Source organism: Rattus rattus, chromosome 1 (assembly GCF_011064425.1).
Source record: "Rattus rattus isolate New Zealand chromosome 1, Rrattus_CSIRO_v1, whole genome shotgun sequence".
Taxonomy (NCBI): Eukaryota; Metazoa; Chordata; class Mammalia; order Rodentia; family Muridae; genus Rattus; species Rattus rattus.
In genome coordinates, this window is record NC_046154.1 from 153,820,014 (window position 1) to 153,847,268 (window position 27,255).

Here is a 27,255-nt window from a genome sequence, read left to right on the forward strand (position 1 = left end):
AATCCTCCTGCCCCAGTTTCCTAGTTTCTGGTAATGCAAGTGAGAACCGCCACGAGTTTTTGCTTGTTTTGTTTTTGTAAGCTTAGTGTGCTGACATACACCTGCAATTTCAGTCCAAGTTAAATAAAAATGACCCAACCTAGCTGGAGAGATAGCTCAGTGGTTAAGAGCACTAATCGCTCTTCCTAAAGGTCCTGAGTTCAATTCCCAGGAACCACATGATGGCTCATAATCATCTGTGACAGACTCCGATGCCCTCTTCTGGTGTGTCTGAAGAGACCAACTGTGTACTTACATACATAAAATAAATAAATCTTTAAAAAAATGACCCAACCTGCAACCTGCAGGGGTAGCCTGGGCTACATACCCTGTCTAGAAAAAAAACACATGCCAAACAAACAAAACCTGAGGTCTAGAGAGATGGCTCCATAGACAATTGTAATTCATAAGCAGCGTACTACAAAAGCCCTCAAAGTCGGGGCTGCCCTAGCCTAAGGCCACGTTAAGATGCCCCCCTAGGAGCTGTTGACCGCTCCTGTCAAAATGGTAGCACCACGACAACTCCTCAGCCTGCAGCTGTCACAGGAGCTGTCTACAACAGAGGCTGCCCCTCAAAAACACCACTGCAGGAGCTGTTCTACCGAAGCTATCCCACAGTGACAGCACTTCATCTCTAGACTCCCCGAGCAGCCCCACAGAATTGGTGCCTCAGCAAAAGCTGGCTGTGGCCTGAAGGACATCCCACTCTAACCCATGGGCCCAATGCAGGGTAAAGGGGGTGAGACAAACAGCCACCAGTCACTGAGCAGGAAAACCTACCAATCCCTGGGCAGGAAAACTCACCAATCCCTGAGCAGGAAAACCCACCAATCCCTGAACTCCCCAAGCTTACGACTTGAAATCCCACCAATCCTCACTCTGGAAATCTCTACTCTGAAAAGCCTACCTCCTAAGAAATCCTATATAAGCTCTGCCTTTTGTTCAATTCCCTCTTGTCCACTCCTAGGAGCAGAGGGCATCTTTCCTCTCTCCACACCTTGGACCCTCCAATAAATCTCTTTCGCGAGGTTTTCTGCTTGGTGTGACTTTCTCATCGGAAGACCCAAGAAGAAAAGAAGCGGGAGACAAAGGGCAGGGCAGAGGCTCCTGAGCTCCTGAGCTCCTGAGCTCAGCTGGGGATCCCCTCCCCTGGGAACCACAACCCCTCTACTGAGGAGGCTTCCTCTCCGAGCTGCGTGGTTCCTGGGATCCCGTGTATCCGGCTGCCCTACCATCTGAGCAGAAACACTGACAGTAAGAACACAAGTCCAGAAGACGGGACTTCATGTCCCAGCACCCACATGGCAGTTCACAGCTCCAGGGGATCCCATGTCCTCTTCTGGCCTGGGCAGGAGCTGTGCGCCCATGGTGCGCACACATACAGCATACATTTAAGTGCATGCACACAAGCACATAGACAAACTTCTAAAATGTGGGGTAATAGAGAGACTGGTTATTTTAGCGCACATCTCAAGTACCGGCCCTGTGGGGAAATCAGGGCAGTAGCCGAGAAGCAATACGTCACACGTGTTCCGAGGTCTAGAAATGGCGGTACTCGAATACTGACAATCTGTTCGCAACTGCACAGCCCTGGGTCTGCCTAGGAAATGTCCTGTCCAGAATCAAGACTGAGAGCCTTCCTGGCTCAACTGACTGACACAATCAAGAAAATCTCCCACAGGCAATCAAAGAGACCATCTTTGGTTCCAGATCCAATCAAAGTGACAGCTGAAACTGACCATCCCCCAACCCCACACTGCACACAACCCCCGAAAAAAACAAAAACAAAAACAAGCTCCTAGGCCAGGGTTGAAGTACCTGCAGGAAAAGCACTCGCAGTGTTGGGGAGTTTGAATCTCCAAGTCCCACAAAAGCTGACAGCAGGAGGAGGCAGGGGAGGCCTGAAGGGGCAAGTGCCTAGGTTAGACCAGCAGAATCTGCAGGCTCTTCCTTTAATGAGAGATTTTGACTTGAGATACAGGGTGGAAAATGAACGAGAAGGACCCTGGGCCTCAACCTCAGGTTGCCACAAACATGTCACACAATGCTTCAACACACAGGGCATGTGTACAGGTGTGCACACATGCACACTGGCACAGACTGAAATGTGACTTGGTGGCAAATGCTTTTACCCCTTGAACCAAGTTGCCTCTGCTGTGCGTGTGCCTCGTGCGTGTTCGTGTGAATGTGTGCACGCATGCACATTTGCATTTATGTTCCTGCGTGCTTTGTCCATTGCACCACCTGCATGCAGGGCTCACAGCAGCTACAAGATGGCATCTGGAATCAGAATTAACAAATGGCTCTAAAGTGCCATGAGCGTGCTGGGAATTGAACCCTGGTCCCCTGGAAGACTAGCCAGTGCTTTTAGCGATTGAGCCATGTCTCCAGCCCCTGCTATTCTTTTTTTTAAGACAGGGCTCTCAATAGCCCAGGCTTACCCAGAATTTGCTAAGAGAATGGCCTGGAACTCCTGACCCCCCTGCCTCCATCTACAGAGTGCTGGAGGGCAGACATGCATCACCACAGCCGGTTTCTGCAGTCCTGGGAATGGAACCCAGGGCTCTATGCATACTTGCAGGGTGCTCTACCCACTGAGCTCCTAGCCAAGATGATTAGAGAATTCAGCACTGGTGGTCAGGTTTTGTATCAGACTGGGGAGTTCCCATTATGTGTGTGTGTGTGTGGGTTGAATAAAAGTGGTCCCTTCCCATAGTGGTCTCCTAGGTGAAGGGATTCTGGCTGGCCCAAGCACCCCGACAAATATGGTTCTGCTAAGCCTTGCCTCCCTCCCCCAGTCCCTCTGCCTTGCTAAACACACAAACACAAATAACCACAACGGTTAGGTTATACTCCTTAAGCTAGCCCCCAAGATCCGACTTCTTGTTGACAGCTTGTCTTCCTGGGGCCAAGGTCCAGCTCTCAGAGTACTGCAGGCTAGCGATGAGAAGCTCCCTTTGGCTGCCCTAATTAAAATGAAACGCCTCATCCTAACACAGGGTCACCCCTTGTACCTTTGTAAACCTCCATTTTCCTACTGGCCACCTCTGTCTCCTCCCCATCCAGAGGCTGTCCTTTGTCCCTCTCCAGGGACAAACTCCCCTTCTCTCTCTCCCTTGTGCCCTTCCCCTTCTCCCTCATCCTCTATCTCCTGTCTTTGTCCCTTATCCCTGCCCTTTGTCCCTCTGAGGCAAACACATCTCCTTTGTGCAGAGAACTTGGTCCTGGAGTATCCTGAGTGACATTGGGGTTCCCTACCAGAAGTGACAGAATTAGGAGATGTGACCTTTGTTAGTATTTCTTCTAGGTCCCTCCCTACAGTTACCTAGCAATAGCCAGGTACAAGTCTGGTTGACAGAGAAGGACCCTCTATACCTCTCTTTCTCTCTCCCTTTCTTCCTTTCTTTTTCTCTCCCTGAACACACACACACACACACACACACACACACACACACACACACACACACACCCCACTTGTTCCCATTCTCAGCTGACCTCTTTCCTACTCTTTGTCCTTCTCTGTCCCCTTTCTTTCTCTGCCTTTACTCCCTTTCCCACTCCTACTTGCCTTGTCCCAAATAAATTTCACTTTATACTAGATTTGTTGTATGGCTAATACCTGGGGGCGGGGGGGTTACCTCAGCATGTGCCCACTAAGGCACCCCTTCCACCACACCATGTTGCCACGTTACAAAACAAATCAGCCTTGTTGTGTCACTAGGGGTGGGCTTTGGAGGTCCGAGAGGCTCAGGCCAGGTCCAATGACACTCTCTCTCTTCCTGCTGCGTGCTGATCTGCATATAGAGCCCTCAGCTCCATCTCCAGCACCATGTCTGCCTGTGATAAAAGTGGATTAAACCTGGGCTGGAGAGATGGCTCAGCAGTTAAGAACACTGACTGCTCTTCCAGAGTTCCTGAGTTCAATTCTCAGCAACCACATGGTGGCTCACAACCATCTGTAATGGGGTCCGATGCCCTCTTCTGGTGTGTCTGAAGACAGCCACAGTGTATTTATATACACAAAATAAAAATAAATCTTTAAAAAAAAAAGGATGGATTAAACCTCTTAACCCGTAATCCAGTCCCAACTAAATGATTTCCCTTACAAGTTACCATGGTCATGGTGTCTCTTCACAGCAATACAATACTAAGACATCACTCCTATTTTTCTTTGTGTGCATGTGTGGGCAGTGGCATTTGAGATGTGACCTCATCCGGTAGCTCCTGCCCAATGGTCCTTCTGCCTCAGTCTCCCCAGTGCTCATAGGAGTCACTATGTGGGACTCATATTTTTCATTGCTTGAGAATTTTCACTTTAGTTCGGTTTTCATGCATTCGGTTTCCTGTGTCTGTTTTTATTTCTTTCACATTTTTCCATTCATCATCAGTGAGGGAACAGAGACACAGTTGCACTGTTACCGTGTGTGACCTTATCTTTCAGGACTTGGCTAGGACCTACACAAAGATTCATGACTTAGATGAGGAAAGAATTTGTGAGTGGCCTATAAATGAATTATTCTTTTTTTTTTTTTTGGTTCTTTTTTTCGGAGCTGGGGACCGAACCCAGGGCCTTGTGCTTCCTAGGTAAGCGCTCTACCACTGAGCTAAATCCCCAGCCCCGAATTATTCTTTTTTAAAAAAGGGTTATTTACTTATCTTATGCATGTGAATACAATGTCACTGTCTTTGGACACACCAGAAGAGGGCCTCAGATCCCATTACGGATGGTTGGGAGCCACCATGTGGTTGCTGGTGGTTGAACTCATGACCTCTGGAAGAGCAGTCAGTGTTTACCACTGAGCCATGTCTGCAGTCTGAATTATGCTTAATATAAATGTTACTAATGAATTAATCCAGTGGCTGTATTTCATTATGTTATACTATTCCCCAATAATCACACAGAAAAAAAAACAACCCTATTTATAAAACTCCATTTCAATAGTGGCCTTAGGTTAAACGCCTTAGTTTTCTATGCTACTCTGGCTACCTCCCAGCCGGTCCCACCATAGTTGCATATTATTATTGATCTGGCTCTCTGGGCTTCAGGTGTGTTTCCATGACCTCTCTCCCGACTCCTTCCTCTTGGCTCTAAATCTTCCATCCTCCTCACTTATCTGAACCTCCCTACTCCCTCTCTCTTTCCTCTGGGTGACTCGTGTCCTACACTAGTCTCTGTTCTTCTCAGCCATTGGGTGATGAGCATTTACTGACAAGGCCGAGAATAAACAGTAAGAATTGTTCACACAGACTTGTCACAGGAAACTCTTGGTATAAGCACTACAATGCCCTGTCCTGAGATTGACACAGATACCAGGGCAGAGAGACCAGCACTTAAATAACACAAGGGTAAACTTTGCATAACGCTCAAAGACACTATGCCTATGGTGGCCTGCAGTGGCTATTCCTGGTTGTCAACTTGACCATATCTAGAATGAGCTACAATCCAGAATTGGAAGGATTACTTTTGATCCTAATCTCGAGGTTGGGAGACAAATTTCTGACCTGGATCTTGGTATGGAGATCTTGAGGCAAAGTGGCTATGAATCCCAGGAGCTTAAGGCAAGGAAATCTCTGAATTCAAGGTCACCTGGGACAAAGCAAGTCCCAGACCCAGGCGTGGTGGGACACACCTTTAATCTGGGACACACCTTCTGCTGGAGACCTACATAAGGACATTGGAAGAAGGAAGAGCTTCTCTCTCTGGGACAGAGCCACTACTAGATCCTTGGGAGTTAGACTACATACTGTAAGCTATCCCTTACTATATAGAGACTACCCATAAGTTCTGCGACTCTAGAGAACCCTGACTAAGACATGGCTAGTTCAAGAAGCAGAGCTGTGATTCGATGAGATGATTTGGTATAGACCGTCATGGGATGGGGGCAGTGGGAGTCAAGGCAGGACCTGGAACAAGCTACACAGATCCACAGTCAAAAGCAGAGAGAGACAAATGCCAGTGTCATTCCCTGCCTGTTTCCTAAGGCATGGCACCACCTACAATGGGCCGGGCCTTCTCACATCACGGCTACCCCATCAGCAGACCAACTTCATCTAGGCACTTCATGAAGACTCTTGCTAAGTGATTCTAAGTTAAAACTAAGCTAATGAGATAAAAATCAGAAATCACAGGTGTTTCATTAAGTCTATATCCTTTCCCTGTAAAGGGAATTCTTGGTGAGATTTCTGGAAAATAGTATGTTATCAGCCTGGAAAGAGGAGAAGCCTTAAAGAGTTGGTAGTTGCCCTGGAGTGGCTGCAGTTGACTGTGAATGGGACCACATCTTCTCTCAGGTCCCTCACCACTACCCAGGTTTTCTATCCTGACTTACTGCACACCTCACATCCCTAACCAACCCAGGACACCCAGTGTTGTAATTATAACTGCACCATATCAATGGTAGAGTGTGTGTATAGGGGATTAGCAGAAAAAGGGGATCTCGGCACTTGGACAGTGATGCAGGGGGATGGACATAAGTTCATGTTTTTCTTTTTTGCTTCCAAGACAGGGTTTCTCTGTGTGGCCCTACCTGTGCTGGAACTCACAGAGATCCTCCTGCCTCTGCCTCCTGAGTGCTGGGATTAAAGGTGAGCACCACGACAGCCCTCTTGGATTTCTGCAAGTTTATGGTCAGCCTGAGCTGTATAGTAAGACCTAGCAAAACAAAAATAGGAGAGATAGCTCACTGGTGAAGACTATATAGCAAGCTGGGTAGTGCAGTTTGAGGCCAGCCTAGTCTACAGAGTGACACACTGTGGGTTTTTTTTATTTTTTTATAATATATAAACACACCAGAAAAGGGCATCAGATCTCATTATAGATGGTTGTGAGCCACCATGTGGTTGCTGGGATTTGAACTCAGGACCTCAGGAAGAACAGTCAGTGCTCTTAACCACTGAGCCATCTCTCCAGCCCCTACACTGTCTCTAAACAACAACAAAAAAAGTGCTTATAGCTTTCAGAAGGGCCTGGATGGGACTGCTCTAGCCTTGGGAATTCCAATGCCCTCTTCGGGCCTCTGCAGGCACTGTATTCCCATGCAGACACCCACACAAAGACACAACTCAAAATTAAAGGTAAACCATTTTTATCTTTTGAGACAGGTTTTTCTGTGTAGCCTTGGATATCATGGAACTGACTAACTGGCTCTGTAGACCACACTTGCCTCAAACTCACAGCCATTCTCCTGCCTCTCCAGTGCTGGGATTAAAGGTGTGCACCACCACTGCCTGGCTGATAATCATTAATTTTTTTTCTTTTAGGCATCAGAAAGAAGTTGAGGTATGGACAAGATAAATTTGTAAATAGGCCTCAAATATAAAATAAAATGACTGAAGTAGATTGCTTAGTGGTAATCAACACTGCTTTCACAGAAAGTGGGATATGCCAGTTTCTAAGATTGGCGAGGTGGATGAAGAGTTCAGGGCCAGACTGGGCTAGTGAGGCTGGCATTTTAAAAAAGAAAAAAGAAAAAAAATTAAGAAAACAAAACCAAAAACTTCATAGCACCAGTTGGAGGCTTTGAATCAGACTTGAGGAAAGCAGCTAAATCACGTGACCGACCCCGTACCACGTGGTCTGCCTTAGTGCCTCTGGGGTCCGCCGCCGCCCCACAGCGCTTTAGGCCTGACCCGCTTGCTGCCCGTCAGACTAACTTCCGGTCTTCGTGACGTCTCCAGAGGGCAGTTTCCATAACAACCATCTTGTGCCCGCCTTCGAGTGATGTCACTTCTGTTTTAGAGAGAAGGGTGCACTTGGTCGCATGCGCAAAAGGAATCTACACAGGAAATGTTTTTTTCTGCGCAGGCGTGGTGATCCTGAGGGCGGGGCTTGGCTGCGCCGCGGTGCGCAGGCGCAGCCGTCGGTGGGTCGGGTCTTCGGTCGACTGAGAGGTGAGGCTGGGGGCTCCGCCGCGCCCCGGATGGGCGTAGGTGTCTGTGGGTGTAGCTTCGCGGTACTTGGAAACCCCTGAAACAAAGGTGGTTTGTGATCGGGACTTCTTCGCCCTTCGGGGTCACGTGAGCGGGCGGCTCAGAAGGGAAACTGAGGCAGGCGGCGTCCCGCACCCTCCTACACGCCCCGTCGCTTTTTCTCACGAAAAGTCCAGCGTTTAGGTGTGAGGGGCGGACCTCAGTTTCCTCGGGGCCCCTCTGGGCCCTTCGGGTCTAAGACCCTCTCACATCGCCATTCCTCACTCTGGTGACCTTGATTAGCCTGTTGCCTGCCCACAGCCTCAGTTTTCCTCTTCTGTACAATGGACGTTGTCACCACCATCTGAGCGGTTGTCGGTGCTCGTTCCAATTTGGAGGGTGTGTTTGATTCGGGTGCCAAAGGTAGGCGTGTGGGGTTGAAGGGCAGAGGGCCAGCAGCTGTCTGCCTGCTGTGCACTCTAGGACAGGGTCGCTTGTCCTCTCTGAGGAGCTGTTCTCTTAAATCATGGTAAGGCAGGTGTGCTGACACACAGGCAGAGGCAGGAGGATCGTGGTGACTTCCGTGCCAGCAAGGACTACATACTTTGTCTTAGAAAACAAAAATAACAACCAAAAGCAAAGGCCCTAAGGAATAGCCTGGACCTTTGGTCCATAACTGTGTATAATCCAGTCTTTCATTTGAATGAGGGAGGCAGCTGGATCACTGGGAGTTCAGGCCCAGCTTGGGATACCCAAGACCTAGCCTTGGATACCTACATGGACGGCAATGTAAGACCCTGTTTGAAAATGAATAGCCTAATTAGTTTTAGCTAGTTTGTTTTTTGAGACAAGGTCTTCATCTGTTTCTGACTCTCCTGGAACTCACTATGTAGACCAGGCTGGTCTTAACTCCTGCCTCTGCCCAGGATTGGATGTGGCACTACCACACCTGGCATCATAATCAATTTCAAAAGTATGTTAGTGTGGTTCCGTTTAGTTGTGGGCTGGGTTGCTGGCTGTCATCTCAGATTGTAGGGGGCTGAGGCAGAAAGTTGGGAGTGGAGTTCAAGGCCATGTTGGGCTACATGGTGAAATCCTCCTGTCTCAAAAGCCAGGCCATGGTGGTGCCCGACTTTGATCCCAGCACTCAGCAGGCAGAGACAGGAGGATCTCAGGTTTCAAGGTCAGCCTGGTCTAAACAATGAGTTCCGGGACAGCCAGATTGAGAGTCCCTGTCCTGAAAAACCGAAAACCAAAATGAAATGTTAGCAAGGACAAAAACAAAGTCATGTCTCTGTGTCTCTGTCACCTAGAGGTTGATTAGCAACGGTTCATTAGCAAAGGTCTGATGGCCTGGTGAGGACACCAGTGTTGAGATGACTTTCCTGCTTTGCTCTGTCCCGATCTCTGGTTATGTGTTTGATCCGTCTTTCCTTTTCTTGGTCTTTCGCTCTCATCTACAGGGACCCTGGGCGATGCGTGTGGGCGTTAGTGACCGGTATAACTGAAGGGGCTTCTGATGGGACACTGACACTGGATGGGGTTGGGAACGTTGCCCACAGAACGGTGCTTCTACTGGGGAAACAACTCAGTGAGCAACGTGCCTGCACCCACCCATGAGAAAGCCAAGAGTGCTGGAGGCACTTGGAATTTCAGTGCAGGGAAGGTAGGAGGTGGGCAGATCCTGGGCTCTCGGGACAGCCTGGGCTCTTGGACAACCTGCCTCGTTCCCTCATTCAGCCCTGTGTCCCGGGGACAGACACTATCTCTAAAAGATGACATGCTGCCTGGAGGGGATCTACCTCTGGTCTCCACATGTGTGTGGACATACACATACACACCCCACACTCACCACACATAACCACATCATAGTCACTCACATATCACTCATATGTACACACACATGCACGACACACATACACTTCACACACTCAAATACACACACATACATCACAGACACATATACACCACATACACTCAGATATACATACACATTTACATGCACACACATACTACACACACATACATATACACACCACATACATGTGCATACCACATATACACACATCACTCATACACACACATGCACCATACACACATAATAAACACATACATCACAGACACATATACATCAATACACTCAGGCACACACACACATACATATACACACCACATACATGTACATACCACATATACACACATCACTCATACACACACATGCACCATACACACATAATAAACACATACATCACAGACACATATACACCAATACACTCAGGTACACACACACACACACACACACACACCATACATATACATACATAAACACACTCAGATACACATGGACACACGCATACGAGCGTGCACACACACCAGTGCACTGGTAGCTGACAGTGAAGCACACCTATAATTCTAGAACTCCAAAAGCAGACTTGGGGGATGGCCCTAAATTCGAGCCTAGCCAATGGTGCATATTGAGTGCTGATGTTAAAATGGAGCCCAAGCCCAGTGGCTCCTTACCATCGAGGCCTCTACGTAGGCTGTGTTGGTCCCAAGATTGTGTATGCACCCTGTTTTGTAGGATAAGGGATCGTCTACTGGACTGCACCCTGGAGCTGCTGTCTGAGGGCCCAGCTGGTGTTCTGTGGCAAGGTTTTGGCTCCCCCTGAGCTATGTGCCAGGCCTTCCTGGTATTTGTTTGGAGACAGGGTCTCTTGCATGCAAGGGCTTCACTGAGCGACAGTCAGCCACTGGGATTCACCAGTGAAGCCCAGGCAGCTTCACCAGACTTCAGTGGGACTCTGTGGTCAAGGCCAGCGGTTGCCACACTGACCTTCAGGGAAGCTGAGAGGTTAGGGGAGCAGGCAGAGACAGTCTGTCAGCCAGGCCACTTTTGTACTCACGGGAGTCCTCCTGCCTCGGCCTGCCAAGTACTCAGGCTTGGCTGGTGCTGGAGGTGCAATGGCTGCCTGTCTGGAGCGTTTCCTGACATGATCCTGCACTCCTGAGTTTGGAGCTGGGGACCCAGGAAGTTCCGAGTGCCAAGGACTCAGGCCAAGGGTTCATCATAGCATTTCCTGGCAGAGTGTCACACACCAGCCACATGTACTCCAGGCTGCCCTCTGACTGTAGCCAAGGTTAGCCTTGAACCCCTAATCCTCCCAAGTGCTGGGATGACAGGCATGTGTGGACATGCTCAGCTTTTTGTTTTAAGATTTATTCTTGATTTTGTGTGTGCGCATGCGTGAAGTGCATGAACGCGCACAGAGCTTACGGGGGCCAGAAGAGGGTGTTCGGTCCTGTGGAGCTGGAGTTGCAGGTGGTTGTAAATGGCTCATGTAGTTGCTGGGAACTGAACCCTCTGGAAAAGCAGCAGTGCTGAGCAGTGAGCTGTCCCTACCGCTTGCTCTGTTTTCTGAGACAAACTCTGTGCAGCCCAGGCTGGCTTTAAGCTTCTGAGCAGCATCCTTGAGTGTTGGGATCACAGGCCTGAGTCTCAGCCTCTGCCCAGCTAGGTTTTCATAAGGAGAGGGGCTGTTCTCCCCAGGAGACTTCACGTAGCTTAGAGACCTGCCTTCTCAGTTTGGCACTTGCCACTACTGTGATGTGGATGGGACCTGGGGTTCAAGCAACTCGAGAGTGTTCTGGGTACACAGATTGAGATGAGGCCTGAGGCTGTCACAGGTGTGGGAACAGGGTGTAGGACTGGGTGGTGTAGCTCTCAGGTTTTTTTTTTTTTAATATTTATTTTATTTATAATATATATAAGTACACTGTAGGTTGGGGATTTAGCTCAGTGGTAGAGTGCTTGCCTAGAAAGCGCAAGGCCCTGGGTTCGGTCCCCAACTCCAAAAAAAAGAAAAAAAAAAAGTACACTGTAGATGTCTTCAGATACACCAGAAGAGGGCATCAGATGGTTGTGAGCCACCATGTGGTTGCTGGGATTTGAACTCAGGACCTCTGGAAGAGCAGTCAGTGCTCTTAGCCACTGAGCCATCTCTCCAGCCCAGCTCTCAGGTTTTTAATTTGGTGTGGGGGAGGCCGACCTTGAACTTTGGGAGGTTTGGAGTGCCACAACCTCTGTCTCCACAGCAAGTACACGTGTAGGGTCTCCCAAGGTCTTTGGGGCTGTGTGCTATGACATCTTCTTGCCTTGCAGATGGACAGGGAGTATGGGTTGGGGAGCTACTGTATATGGAAGGAGGCTAGGTGCAGTCAGGCAAGGCAAGGGCAGGGCCTGCAAGGTCTCTGGGGTGATGCCCCTCATTGTGAGCTCGCTTGCCTTTTCAGCTTCTTTGTCCTGGACAGGGGCCTAGGTAAGGACACTCGTGAGCTGTGCTGGGTTGGGTTTGGATTTGCACAAACTGGGATGGACCTTGATTTGTTGAGTGGGCTAGCCTCAGACTTTTCCAGCCTCTTCCTTTGAGGCAAGCACCTCTGACGCTGGAACTAGGTTGGTGGCCAGCAAAATCCAGCCATGTTCCTGTGTCCCCTCACGCACCTGATGCCAAGGTCACTGGTCTGTTCATACAAGCACAGCCAGTGTGTTGGGTGGGTGCTGGGGATCTGAAGCAGGGTCGCCCACCTGCCCAGCAGGGTCTGTTTCCCACTTAGCCACCTGGCCTGTGTGTGCCAAGGTTTAGGGTTTGGTTCCGTCCTGAGTGAGCTGGATTGAGGTGGAGACAGTGAGTCTGAGGCTGCGTAGCCACACTGTGTGTCAGAACAAACAGGAGGGACAGAGATGTGCATGAGCAGTGAGGGGTATTGGACTCTTCTCCCAGGGGAACCCTGGGACTAGGTGGTGCTGCCTTCCTACCCCTGTTCCCCACAGCCCAGACCATGCCTGGGTGGTGGGCAGCTGCAGTCATGAAACCCACACTGTTCTGAGATAATAGGCCTTTGAGAGTCTTGTCCCTTAGCCAGAACTTTGCCAAACCCACAGGCCTGGGTTATGAGAGAACTGGGCCCTCATGACCGCAGAGGGAAGTCAATGGATGTCAGGTGCTGGACACCCCCAGTGGAGGCAGTTTGTGGCCTAAAGGGTCATTGGGTCACAGCTGGGTGGGGTGGGGTCTTGTTAGGGCTACTGTTCCCTCCTGAGTGGTGACTGCCTGCTGGCTCACAGACCCATGTTGTGGACCCGCAAATCAGGTCTGGTAACGCAACAGCAAGCCCCACCTCTTCACTCAGAGGACCTCCATGTCCTCCATGGAAGACAGATGTTCTCTGACAGGACGGACATACATCCGTGATCTTTTCCCACTCCACACTGGGTGCTCCTTGGTCAGACATCACCCTGAGTTCCCTGTCTCTACCCTAGCCCTGGGTGATAAGTGTATTCCATGCCTAGCTTCATACATGGGTGCTAGGGTTTTGAACTCGGGTCCTCATGTTTACAGAGCAAGCACTGTGCCCACTACACCATCTCCCAGCTCCAGTTATTGCTTACATTTGCGTGTATGTGTGGGTGCCATAGCACTGTCCGTGTGACAGTCAGGACAGCTCAGGAGTCAGCTCTCCTCCGTGGGACCCAGGCTTGGGCAAGCTCGCTTATCCACTAAGCCACCTTTCTGGCCCACTTAGTCAAGGTCTCACCATGACCCAGGCCAGCCTAGAGCTTGCTGTCCCTGCCTCAGCTCCAGAGTGCTGGGAGGACAGGTGGGTCTGTCCTGCCTGGCAGGCTCCTGTCCAGTGGATGCTTGTGTGGAGAGGCTTCCTTTTGGAAGAGCTAAAGGTCCAGCTTTGGCCTCTGACTTCAGCCCACTGCCCTTGTTTGATCCCTAGGTTGTGTCTCTGGTGGTCCATCTGTCCTTATAGCTGGACCCTGAGGCCAGGTCTGAGCTAGCTGTATTATCGTAGAGCACTGGCAGGAGGACGGAGGGTCCTCTAGAGATGGAGCAGAGCTCACTCTTGGAGCTGGGGACCGAACCCAGGGCCTTGGGCTTGCTAGGCAGGCGCTCTACCACTGAGCTAAATCCCCAACCCCCAGAGCTCACTCTTGATCCTGGGTGGCGGGCAGGTGGCTTCTGAGGGGAGCGGCTGTTGCAGGTCCATTCCATCTCTGTCTTCATACAGGGTCCCCATGGAGGAGGGTCTCAAATATACATTATAGTAATGTTTTCAGGCTAGGGCCAAAAGTTGCCAGGCAAGAACTAGGGACTGAGCGGCCACCTCTGCTGGATTTAAAAGCTTGTTTATTTGTGTGCCTGTGTCTAGGGCAGAGGGTGTAAGATTCCTGGGGCTGGATCTGTGGGTGCGGGGAACTGGGGGTGCAGATCCTCTGCAAGAGCAGCTTAGCCTCTGAGACATTCTCTGCCTTCAGCCATGTGTTTTCTTACTTGTCTTGAGCCAGGATCTCCTCATGTCGCCATGGCTGGCCTCTGACTCCCAGCAGTCTGCTCACCTCAGCCTCCCCAGTGCTGGGAATAAAGATGTGTCAGCACACACCATCCCAGTCCTTATTGGTCAACTCAGACTGACAACTCAACACTGCTCTCCTGCCTCAGACACCTGAGGATCACAGGCTTGGGCCACGTGCCCATCTACATTTTTCTGTTTTGTTTTAACTTGTTTAACTCTGGCCTCACTTTAACCTGGTCATCTCTGTGAAGACCCTGTCTCCAAAGGCAGGCAGTCATACTTGGCTTCTGTGGTTCAGGCTCTCCATTTAGAAGCTATGGGGACACTGTGGCAGGTGATGCTTATGGGATCCAGGGCTGTGGGTGCCGGCCTGGGAGCAGTCTCCCAAAATGCTTCTTCATGTTAGCTTGAGGTCAGACTCCTCTCCTCTCAGGTATTGGTCCAAGAATGTTTCTAGAATGTTCTTTTAGGTGCTAGTTGAGGGGCTGAGAGCACAGCAGTAGCTGGTGCAGCGGGCATGCATGGCCTCATGCTGGGCCGCCCAGGCCAGGCAAGCATGTCTGTAGTAGTTGGCCAGCAGCCACCAGTGCCTGAAGTCACTCATCCTGGTGGGAACAGGGGCCACAGAAGGATGTACGCACATCACTGCCTCCACTCCAGAATCTGCCACCCTGTTCACCCACCACCTATAAATATCTGTTGGCTTCATGTCTATAGGTGACAGAAGGAAACTGAGGCATGGGGTGCTGAGCTGGGCATACGATTGAGTGGCTGTGAGCTTTCCATAAGCCACGCTTCGCAGGTGCCGCACACAGGAGGCTATGACGTGGAGCTTAGAGGCCCACAGGGCCTCTTACTCATTGGCTTTGAGAGTCCCATGCCTATGGTTTTGACCCAGAGCTGAGCTGGCCTCTCGATTACATGTAGGACTATGGTGGCTGTCATGTGATCACATGCTAGGTGCCAAAACTCTGGGCCAGTTTCTGTCTTAGACTAGAGGCCACAAGTCTGAACTGGCACGGCAGAGCCCCATCCCTCCAGCTTCCAAGTGTCTGTCTTTGTGCCCTTGCCTCTGTCCTGTGATGTCTGCTGCTGTGCAGCTGTCCACACTCTCTCCGAGGGCGCCTGTCAGTGCCAGCCCACCCCTAATGGCTCCCTCTGAGGCTCAGGGGTGTGGCCTCGACACTGTGCCCACTTCTCTGCTGGCTCACCTGGTGCCAGGTCAGCTCATTTCCGGGGAACTGAAGACACCTGCTGCCTCTGAAGGTTCCCTGGGCTGAAGTCACTCCTAGGTGGTCACAAGAGCCATATATAGCTGTCCCTCTGGAGTCCAGAACTGTCCTGGTGTCACCACACAGCATTGGCAGGGGCCTTGCAGACCAGGGCTGTGAGCTGCAGCACCTCCCAAGCTTTGGGTATAGGGTGGGTACAAGCTGGGCTCCTAGCAAACAGCCCTGCTCGCCATGCTTGGTGCACTGACTGGCTGATGCTGCAGAAGGCTGAGTGGAGGAAAGAGAGCCCAGAGGCAGCACTGTCAGCTCAAGGTGTGCTCTCCTCCCCAGCACCATGCTGCAGTGATGGAGTCGCTTCTGTGTGACAGGCAAGTCTGCGGCTCCATGCCCAGGGTGTCCCCACCTGTCATGGGGGAGGAAGGAAGGCTCCACACAGTGGCCCTGACACTAGGACTGACCATTGCTGGGAGTGGTCAGGTGCCAGGGACCCATGAGACAAGGACAGATTTTCTCATCTATGGCTCCTCGCCTGACACTCTGGGCTCTCCCCACAGATCCTGAGCAGTGCCACCTCACCAGCCTCGAGATGGACAACAGGAAGCGCCTGGCCTATGCCATCATCCAGTTCCTACATGGCCAGCTGCGGCACGGTGGGCTCTCGTCCGACGCCCAGGAGAGCCTAGAGGGTAAGTTGGGCTGCTGCCCTGCCAGCCTCTGCCAGGGCTCAGACACCACAGCCAGCCTGCCTGTGGGCTCCAGCCTGGGCACCTGTACCCTTCCTTGGCTCACGGTGAGAGTGGTGGGTACCTGACACCTCGCTGGTGCCCTGGCTCTCCTTGCTCTCCTCTCTGGCAGACTGAGTCCCCAGTTCTCTGTGGGCAGCGGAGGTACGTGTCCGTGCTCCTCGGCCCCTAATGTGCACGTGACCCATGTCTCACAGGACAGTGGTTCCTGGGGGCAGCCTCAGTAGCCGGTGGGCCCCGGTATGGGCCTCCTTTGTTGAGGGCATGGCTTGTACTTCCCCCATTGTCAGCATATTCCTGGGGAGATGTGACATGCATTTGCCTCTGATGGGGATAAACCAAACATAGACAGCACCGAAAAGCCCAGTAAGTCACTTACAGGAGCAGAAACCACTCCAGACCACTGTGACCCCAGAGACCATCCCAGCGTGGGTGGCAGCTCCCCAAGCCACAGACTGCAGGCTTGGGGCAGGCCTTTCTTGAAACTCCCTCTCTGAAGCTCAGGGCAGCCTTCCTGCTTATGTGTATGATAGGGCCTCCTACATCTGCTCTGTTTAGAAGCTCCAGAAACTTGAGTTACTCACTTCTTGTCTTAGCCAACTTCCCTGCAGCATGACAGTTTGTCTCCAAGAACTGCATATCCACAGCATGGATGCCAGTTCTGAGAAGGGTGGCTGCCCCAGGCCATAGGGACATTAACCTCTCCACAGTCCCTTGCACTGTTCCCAAAGACAGACCTTTGCTGATAGTTGAGGTCACACCAAGCCCCAGCATTGTGACCCTACAGAGGGTACACCCCGCTCAGGCCTCTGCCTTCAGGAACGCGACAGGAGCAGACTAGTGGGCCTGTGTGTCTTGAGAGACTGACTGGGGGTGACTGAGAAGGACTGAGGTACACGGCCAGGTGCTTAAGGCCTGTTTGGAGACACAGGACAGCCAGGCTGGGGCTTGGTGGGGAGAGCAGTGACCCAGCTTATGTGAAGTCCTGGCTCAAGCCAGGTAAGGGCGTGCACCTGTTATCCCAGCACTCAGAAATGGGTGCAAGTGCATCAGGGTTTCTGGGACCTGCTTGTTACGTAGAGAGTTCAAGGGCACCCTAGGCTACATGAGCGTCTATCTCAAGGAAAATGGAAGATGCCAGAACCTCCTGTGGGCTCCAGTGAGGCTGGCTTATCTCATATCCCACACAGTTGCCATCCAGTGTCTGGAAACAGCCTTTGGGGTGACGCTGGAGGACAGTGACCTTGCTCTCCCGCAGACCCTGCCAGAGATATTTGAAGCAGCCACTGCCAGCAAGGTGAGCCCGGCTTCCCTTGACTGTGGTCACGATGACAACGTGCGTGGGTGTTTGGACTTGACCAGGTCACCAGCCATCCTGTGCTGAGGCTTGACAGTGCTCTGGGCTGTGTGGCATCCTGCAAGGGCAGGTGTGGCAGGGCACAGTGGGATTGTTTTACCCCTAGCAGGAGATGCCACAGGACCCGAGGGGCCCTGACAGGACACCACCCTCTGAGGAAGACTCAGCTGAGGCAGAGCGCCTTAAAACAGAAGGTGAGGGAGGCCATGGGGCCTGTGCAAAGTGCTGAAGGGATATAGCCAAGGTCATCGAGGTCCCAGTGGCGGGGGTGGGGCTGCTTTTAGAAGTGCGTGGGGTCGGGGGGAGCTGGAGAGATGGTGTGGCAGTTAGAAACATGCATTGTTCCTGCGGGGGTCTTGGGTGGCTTCCCAGTACTCTCTTGGGCAGCTAGCTCACAGTTGGTGCTAAACCCAGCTTTGGGGTCAGGAGTGTCTGTGGGCATTGCACCTGCATATACCCCCCCACACACACACACACTCACTGCACCTGCATACATCACACACACACACACACACACACACACACACACACACACACACCCCACTCAGAAAAATATATGTATAGCTAGCTTTAAAGTGCCAGACTTAGGCAAATCTCTTAAGTTCAAGACAAGCCCAATCCACATGGTGCATTTAGGCCACCCAGAATTACATAAGACTTTATCCACAAAACAAAACAGAAAAGATATTTTTAAAAAAATTAAGAAAGGGGTTGGGGATTTGGCTCAGTGGTAGAGCGCTTGGGCCCTGGGTTCGATCCCCCAGCTCCGGAAAACAAAAAAAAAAAAAAAAAAAAAAATTAAGAAAGAGCGTGGTGTGGTGGCTCACACCTTTAACCAGAGCACTTAGGAGTATCTCTGTGAGATCGAGGCCAGCCTGGTCTACAGAGCAGTCCCAGGACAGGCAGGACTACACAGAGACCCTGTCTCAGGCAACCCAGAAGGAACAGAGAAAGCCCCATGGCCTGTGGCTAGTGGGTCTCAGGAGACCCCAATCACATGCTCAGGCAGACCCCAAGCAGTTCTTTTATTGAAGGCCAGGAATGACCCCCAGAGCAGGGGGGCTTGGCATTTAACCCAGGCTGGCCCTCCCTATCCATGGCTCTGCATGGGATGTGTTTGGCTGGAAAACAAGCTTGCGTAAGCTGGATTTTTGTCGTCACCAGATGCTGCAGGGAACTACCATGCACCCGGCACTACCACCATGTACCCGACACACACGAAGCTGGTGTCTGTCCCCAGTACCACATTCACCGGGCTTAGTGTCATATCTGTCATCTCCACATAGGGGTGTGGGGGTGGGGAGGATCAGAAGCTGGTTGCATCATAAGTTTGAGGACAGCCTAGGATGCACGACCCCGCACCTGAAAATAGTCCCAGTGTCACCTGAGGATTGAATCTCCCTTTGGGACTCTTAGACCAGAGGAGATAGGTGCTGTATGGGCAGCATGGGCCAGCCTGGGCTCCTGTCTCTCCCTGCAGGTAACGAGCAGATGAAGTTGGAAAACTTTGAGGCAGCAGTGCACCTCTATGGCAAAGCCATTGAGCTCAACCCTGCCAACGCCGTTTACTTCTGTAACAGGTGTGGGTGGGGCCAGAGGGCTCGGGGGAGCGATGGGGGAGCGATGGGGTGAGCAGTGGGTGTGGGGTTCCGACTGCAGAGCCACAGCTCAGCGCTGAGAGCAGAGGTCAGGAGTGACATCATTTTGAGGTGACATGACGCTCACACGGGATCCTGAGCTGTGTAGCCAGTCTAGTCCAGCAGACAGATGGACGGCGCAGATGTGCCTGTCCTTGTGGCTCTGGTTGACAGGCAGGCTACCCTTCAGCTGCTGTGATCTCCTCCAGCTCGGTTTAGTGTGAGGCAGGGTGTCACGGAGCCCTGCACACCTGCCGAGTCCTGTGTGGGCTTTGAGCCTCTGTGGTCCCAGTGTGGTGGGCTACAGCACCCACCTTCCTGCCACAGACCAGCGCCTAGCAAGGCCTGCTATGGAGGCCCTGGGGCTACTGACGGCTTCCTCTCTCCAGAGCTGCGGCCTACAGCAAGCTGGGGAACTACGTGGGGGCGGTACAGGACTGCGAGCGTGCCATTGGCATTGATCCCGGGTACAGCAAGGCCTACGGCCGCATGGGGTGAGTGCAGCGAGCTGTGGTCCAGGTCCCCCCACACCAGTGTAGAGCCCTTCCCTGTGTGGCTCTCTGTCCTCCCGTGTGAAGTCATTGTTTTCCCCAACCTAGACAGGGTGGGTTGGCACTAGGTCCCATCTGGCCCCCATCATGGCTCACCTGGAGCTCTTTTTTTCCCAGCCTTGCGCTGTCCAGCCTGAACAAGCATGCAGAGGCTGTGGCGTACTACAAGAAGGCCCTGGAGCTGGACCCTGACAACGACACGTACAAGTCCAACCTCAAGATCGCAGAGCTGAAGTTACGGGAGGCGCCGAGCCCTGTGAGCCTATCCCTTGAGGGGGATGACGGGGGCGGGGGCCAGGCTGGAGCCCCTGCTCTGGGCGTGGGAAGGGTAGTGCTGAGGCTGGTGAGGATACCTGGGATACTGTGGGTAGACATATCTGCAAGGATGACATTCAGACATTCCTCATGGGTCCTCAGACACAGGGCAGGACGCTGGGTTGGTGGGTCATGGAGCCGGGCCCATGCAGCAGGGACCTTTTGGTCTGTGAGGTGGTAATAGGTGCGATGGCCACAGACACGGTGCAGCCTGCCCTGTGTTCACAGTGATGGGCGGCCTTGTTGGGACCAGAGTGGCCAGCCTGGCTCCAGACTAGATCACTGACTGATGCTTCTCCTGCAGACGGGCGGCGTGGGCAGCTTAGACATTGCCGGCCTGCTGAACAACCCGCACTTCATCACTATGGTAGGCACGCACCTTTAGCTCCCTGCCACAGGCCTGCCTCCTGGTGAGGTATCTGAGGACATCCGGGGCCCACGGGGAGTGCATCGGGAGCCTCACTGCAGGAAGAGCAAGCCTGCGGCACAGTATGCCTGCTGGGTTCCTGCAAGGCCACAGCTGTGGTCTCACCGTGCTCTCTATACCAGCACTGTGGCCGCCGCATCAGCTAGGAGGAGCTGTTGTGCATCCTTGCTGAATGTGTTCTGTCTGGAGCAGGGCTCTTGGGAGAAGGGGGTGGGCATGCCCCTAGGAGGGGTGTGGCCTCTGCCTGCTGCTGTGTGTGACTGAAGCAGCATCCGCATAGTCCAGGGCTTCTCGGGAGCACACATAGCTGTTTCTAGGCTGACTTCAGCTCGGCATGGTGCTACAGGACTGAGAGCCACTGGGGCACGGAGACAGGATGACCAGTTCAGACCAGCTTGGGTGTGACCCCGCAGGAGCTTGGGCACAGCTCTGGTGTCCTGCATGTGGGAGGTGTGCGGACCAGAGCCCTCCTCAGCATTGCAGAGAAAGGAATTAGTGTCTGTGAGAGACTGCCCAGGGAGTCTGTCTGTCTGTCTGCCTGCCTGCCTCCGAGGTTGCTGACTCCCATGCCTTCTGTTCTTCTTAGGCTTCGAGCTTAATGAACAGCCCCCAGCTCCAGCAGCTGTAAGTGACCCTGCCCTGGTGCTTCTGCACTACAACACAGTGACAGCAGTGTGTCTCTGGTGTTTTAACGTTACTTTATGTGTGTGGATGTGTGTAAGTCTGTGTACTATGTGTGCAGTGCCCAATGCGGCCAGATGGGGCATCAGGTGCCCTGGTGCTGGAGTTAGATGGTTGTGACCACTGCGCGGGGCATGTGAACCTCATTTTTTTTTTTTTTCCTTTCTTTTTTCTTTTTTCCGGAGCTGGGGACCGAACCCAGGGCCTTGCGCTTCCTAGGCAAGCGCTCTACCACTGAGCTAAATCCCAACCCCCTCATCTTTTTTTTTTAATGAGAGTAGCCAGAGCTCCAACTGCAGAACCATTCCCTATTTATTTATTTATTTATTTAGTTAGTTAGTTAGTTAGTTAGTTAGTTAATCCTTATTTTTTAATGTATTTTGATGAGAGAAAGCCTGAGTTTTCCAGCTTGCCTGGAACTCCGTAGGCTAAGCTGACCTTGAACTAGCCTGTTGGATGAAGTGGACTAGCCCAGCATTTACGTCGAATGAGACTGGCATGGTGGGCTGCCACAGTGTCACTCAGCTGCTACTACTGTCTTACTCGGAGAGCCTTCTGTCCCCATGAACCACTGTCCAGCTTCTCCCCACATCCCAACCCCAGCAGTTGTATGTTGTCTCTCCGTTGACCCTCATCGAATGCAGGCCTCGGGCCTGGCTCTCACACTGACACAGCATTCTTGGTGTCCCTTTGTGCTACAGTGTGAGTCAGAGCCATGCTCCTGTTCAGTGTGTCTCGTTCTGACCACTGTGAACATGGTGATGTTAGTCTTGTTCCCAGATTGGGATCCCTGGGGCAGCTCTGCCTTGGAGAAGAGTAGCGGGGCAGGTTTTCCTCTCCAGCCATACAGGATTCTCTCACCACCACTCACTGTTGGTGTTCCTGGCTTGTTCTCCATGGGGTGTCCAAGTTGTACTTCACTTCCTGGCAGCTCCCCACAGTGTCAGCCATGGCCACCACGTGTCGACCCAGCTTAGAACCTGAGAAAGAAGGGGGGCGTGGCAGTGGGGCTGGACCGGGAGTTACGGGGGGCAGCGGGCAGTGGCTGTGGCCCTGTGCTCAGTTTCTTCCCCTGCAGCATGTCGGGAATGATCTCTGGAGGCCATAACCCTCTGGGCACCCCAGGCAGCAGCCCACAGCACAGTGACCTGGCCAGTCTCATCCAGGCGTGAGTACTACTTGGATGGCTCTGATGGCTGGGAAGGGGCTGGCACTCACGACTCGGGTGTGTGAGGGAGTCAGCAGGAGGGTGTGTGTGTGAGAATGGGAGAGACAGCCTGAGCAAGGAAGGCAGGGTGCAGGAGGGTGGCCTAGTAAGGAGGGCCCAGCAGGAGTGGGGAAGCACAGTCTGTGTCCTGGGTATCGCAGGGGCCAGCAGTTTGCACAGCAGATGCAGCAGCAGAACCCAGAGTTCGTGGAGCAAATCCGGAGCCAGGTGGTGCGCAGCCGGACACCCAGTGCCAGCCACGAGGAGCAGCAAGAGTGACAACGGTGAGACCCCTGTGCTGGGTCCTTCCTGTGAGGACCCGGGGATTTTCTGTCCAGAACGGAGTGGTGACCCCACTTTTACCATTCCATCATTTTAGTAAATATTTTTATTTATTCTATGTGTATGAGCACACTGTAGCTGTCTCCAGACACACCAGAAGAGGATATCGGATCCCATTACAGATGGTTGTGAGCCACCATGTGGTTGCTAGGATTTGAACTCGGGACCTCTGGAAGAGCAGTCAGTGCTTTTAACCATGGAGCCATCTCTCCAGCCCCTTTCTGTCATTTTTTTAATCTCAGTAGTAGTGCAGGTGAACCTAGGGCTTCATATGTGCGGGTGCTCCTCCCTGACCACACCCCCAGCCCCTTACAGGGGGGGAAGGTCTAGGTGGGGGATTCCGGGGCGGGGCTGTACCCCTGCTTGTGCCCCAGCTCTGTTTGTATTCTTTTTTTCTTTTCTTTTTTTTTTTTTTTTTGGTTCTTTTTTTCGGAGCTGGGGACCGAACCCAGGGCCTTGCACTTCCTAGGCAAACGCTCTACCACTGAGCTAAATCCCCAACCCCTGTTTGTATTCTTTTATTCATGTGTTTGTGTGCGTGGACATGTATGGTCATGGCCGTTCTCAGGTGTCAGCTTCAGCACCTTTGGAACTGCCTGGCCTGGAGCTTTAAGTTCTCCAAGCTGCTTGTGTGACTGGCGGTTTCCAGGGGTGCCCCGTCTGTGGTCCCTGCCTCCTATTCCACTGCTTGACTAGTTATATGGTTCCCCAGTTCTGGTGGTTAGCTTTGTGTCATTTTGGTGTTTGGTCTCGAGCTGCCAAAAGTGCATGCCCCTGCCTCCTCCACTAGAGTGCTGCATATCAAAAGTTTTGCTGAAGCCATGGAGTCCCTGGCTGTCCCTCGATGGACTCCTTGTCTGGCTGTGACTCTCACTGTCCGTCTTCTGTCTGCAGCTGACCCGAGTGGCCCCTCTGCTCCGCGCGCGGCCTCCTGGTATTTTAGCAATTTCTCCATCGGGCTGCTCAAGAGAGAAACTGGACCTGCATGTTAAGACGGACGCATCCCCCCGCCCTGTGTTCTCTTCATCCCGCCCCTTTGTCTTTTGTACTCGTAACTGGCTCCACACTTCCTGGAAGAGTCTGCATTTGACTACGAACCAGCACAGTTCCTCCAGCCACTAGGGAGGCTGCAGGGGGAGGGGTTGTGGTGGGTGTGTGGGGTCACTGAGCCCCACACTGCAGGTTCCTCCTAGAGGGACTTGAGTAGCTGACTCTCATCCCCCTCCTTCCAACCCTCCAAGCATCCACTGCCAGCCCAGCAGGGCGCCAGCATCCCATGCCCACCCACGCTTGGATTGCAGGTCCCAGCAGGTGCCCCTGCCTGCCTTATTCCAGTGGCCTGTGCCACATAGGACTGAGGCCTGTGACTTGTGCCCAGCGTGTGGACCGACGATCCATGTCTCCTCTTCCAGCTTCCCTCCGTCTTCACAGCCATCAGCCAGTCCTATTTTGTGTCCAGTCCTGCTCCATCCTCGCCTAGGCAGCAGACACGGACGTTGACCCATCTGTGCCCGTCCTGTTCTCGATTTCATGGGGATTCAGTGTGTGGGGTTACAGGGAGTTTGGAGTATTGGCCCTCGGACTGTGCCATCAACCCTGAAACAGCCACCAGCACCATTTCTGTTAAGGGTCAGCCTGTCCAGTGGACATGGGTATTCCCACGCCCCTTCTTGGCCCTGGGAACAGGTGGTGAGATCGAAAGAGAGCTGACCTGGTAGGGGCCATGATGGCACCAGGCTGTGGCAGGGAGTGTCAGAGCAGAGTGTGTCGTAGGTAGCCAGTAGGAAGATGGGCCCTGTGGGCACAGCCCACCTCGGGAATAAAGACAGTGACGACGCTCTGCTCCTGTGTCTGCCTCTGAGCCCCAATGCCCTGAGAGCTAACACACAACATGGAGGGGCAGGGAACAGCAGACCTCAGATGCAGTTGGCATGGGCTCTTGAGTGTTTGGCCTGCACACTGTGGGAAAAGAGGCCTGGGGCCTAGCCATGCAACCAAGAAGCCAGCCGCCTGCCTGTTCCCTGCTGAGGACCACACTGCAGGGAGCATTTGGGACTCAGTGGGTACCTGCGGTCAAGTTTCCATAGATGACAGGCTTACTGGGGCAGGCAGTGTGGCCAGAAAGACCTCAGCCTGGGTGTAACTACAGTCAGTCCACAGTGTTAAGCCATCCTCCTTGTTGGCAATGCAGATACTTGGCTGGCCAAGCTGGGGTGTAGTAGTGAGAATTGTGACGGGCACCCCAGAACTTGAGGGCATTGGCCTTCATCTATGTACCTGTCACATACCCAACCAGATATACTCTGTGCCCTGAATCAGAAACCATGATGACTTTTTTAATTGGCTGGGCAAGGTGCATGCCCTTAACCCAGCACTGTGGAGGCAGAGGCAGGCCATCAGGGTGACAGAGAAACCCTGTTTTAAAAATAAGTTGTTGGGGGGTTGGGGATTTAGCTCAGTGGTAGAGCGCTTGCCTAGCAAGCACAAGGCCCTGGGTTGGTCCCCAGCTCGGAAAAAACAAAAAAAAAAAATAAGTTGTGGGGAGAAAACCTGTGCTACAGGGTGTGTATGGTTGGTCCTCTCCCAGTGGTGGCACTAAGGTCATCAGGCAATGGTAAGCCCCCTTTACCTCCGGTTGGCCCACCCTTGAGGACTTTGTCCTACCTGTGTGAAGATCCTCATTTCAGAGCATCTTGGCTCCAAGAATTGTCAACAGAAGCCAAGTTGACTGCAGTTTGGCCTCTGCTTAGAGCCTTGCAGCCCCATAGTAGTTGGGTTTCCTGAGACATGCTCTTAGGTACTGCTCAGGCTAAGTCATGAGCTCAGGGCCTTGCTTCAACCTGAGTGCTGGCATGAGAGGCCCAAGTTTTCCATGCCCATCTGAAGTTCAACATTGCACTCAAAAGAAGGCTCAACAACAGGTCAGGGGCTCAGAGGACTTAGGGAATCAGAGTTCAAGGCCACCCTTAGCCAAGATCAGCTCATTCAGCCTGTGCTTCTGAATTCTAACAGCTCTCTGATGTTCACAGCAGGTACATCTCTGCTGGCCCCTTGAGGGTCCCTATAGTGCCTAACCTCTTCTGAGGTCACTGTCCATATCTTTCCCCACCCTCTCTTTAGCCAACTACCCACCAGAGGTAGTAGAAGAAAAAATGGGTGAAGTGGACATGTTTAGAAATAGTTGTTTGGGCAGGAGTTCACTCTTTGTTGTCAGAATATCAGCAGTTCCGTTCAAATAGGAATCAACAGCTGCAGTCTAGTCTTGAGGGTGTCAGATCCCTTTACAGATGGTGGTGAGCTACCACGTGGCTACTGGGAATTGAACTCACGACCTCTGGAAGAGCTTTTAACTACTGAACCATCTTTTCATTTTTTTTTTTTTTTTTTTTTTTTTCCGGGGCTGGGGACCGAACCCAGGACCTTGTGCTTCCTAGGCAAGTGCTCTACCACTGAGCCAAATCCCCAACCCCAGAACCATCTTTTCAGAGGACTCCGGTTTTGTTCCCAGTGCCTAAGTGGCTCTTCACAACCATAGCTGTGGTTCAGTGGGTGTGCTGCCCCCTCTGGCCCCCTGTAGCGCTGCAAAGAGTGCACAAACAAAACATCCACACACAGAAGGAAATGAATCCAGCATTGGGGAGACACCCGGCTGGTACATCTCTGGATTCCAGCACCAGCCTGCCTACATAGTGAGTTCTAGGGTAGCCAGGCTACATAGTGAGACCTTGGCTCAAAGGAAAGGAAAGTCGATGGATATCTGGGCCTCCGAATGTCACTGACAAAATATTTCAAGAACTCCACCTAGAGAAGTTGGGGTTGTTCCAAGTGTGGCCAGCAGGGGGCTCTCTGCGCATCAGCCTCCAGGCCTCCTGACACCCCATCTATTCTTGCAGCATCAGAAAACAGCTTAGCCATCAGGCCTGCATCGTAGATTGAGCCTTGCAATCTTTTTTTTTTTTTTTTTTTTTTTTTTTTCGGAGCTGGGGACCGAGCCCAGGGCCTTGTGCTTGCCAGGCAAGCCCTCTACCACTGAGCTAAATCCCCAGCCCCGAGCCTTGCACTCTTGGAGCAGGTCGTCCTTGCAGGAACAAGAGAATGTCCCTCAGGCTGGAGAGATGGCTCAGTGGTTAAGAGCACTGACTGCTCTGCCAGAGATCCTGCGTTCAATTCCCAGCAACCACATAGTGGCTCACAACCATCTGTAATGGGGCCTGATGCCCTCTTCTGGGCATCGACAGTGGGGGAAAAAAAAAAAAGACCCTCCAGCCTGAAGTGGCTCAGCTGGCCACCCATTCATAAGTCACAGAGTGACCGTGACAGGACCTGGCTGGTGCAGACTTACAGACAACAAACTTTGCCTATGGTAGCTGGGGCCTGCATATGAACGTGTGCAGTGCAGCCGAAAAGGTCATTCGTAGGGCTGTGAGCTCCTTTAGGAGGCTGGTTCCTACCCTCC

General features: G+C 52.4%; 1 protein-coding gene across 2 annotated transcripts; it reads left to right on the forward strand.

Annotated features, from left to right (window-relative positions):
* Nucleotides 1-7,865: 7,865 nt before the first annotated feature.
* On the forward strand, nucleotides 7,866-24,641 carry Sgta (small glutamine rich tetratricopeptide repeat containing alpha). 2 transcript variants are annotated; one of them, XM_032907402.1, is made up of 12 exons: nucleotides 7,866-7,929; nucleotides 16,094-16,225; nucleotides 17,473-17,579; nucleotides 17,746-17,833; nucleotides 19,120-19,219; nucleotides 19,666-19,770; nucleotides 19,945-20,083; nucleotides 20,447-20,509; nucleotides 21,156-21,193; nucleotides 22,329-22,418; nucleotides 22,619-22,741; nucleotides 23,694-24,641. In XM_032907402.1, the coding sequence occupies exons 2-11, from the start codon at nucleotides 16,126-16,128 to the stop codon at nucleotides 22,734-22,736; spliced, it is 948 nt and encodes a 315-aa protein (XP_032763293.1). In that variant the 5' UTR covers nucleotides 7,866-7,929; nucleotides 16,094-16,125; the 3' UTR covers nucleotides 22,737-22,741; nucleotides 23,694-24,641. The 2 variants fall into 2 exon arrangements, with proteins under 2 accessions (XP_032763293.1, XP_032763296.1); XM_032907405.1 differs by having other exon boundaries at nucleotides 17,749-17,833.
* The last annotated feature ends 2,614 nt before the right edge of the window (nucleotides 24,642-27,255 follow it).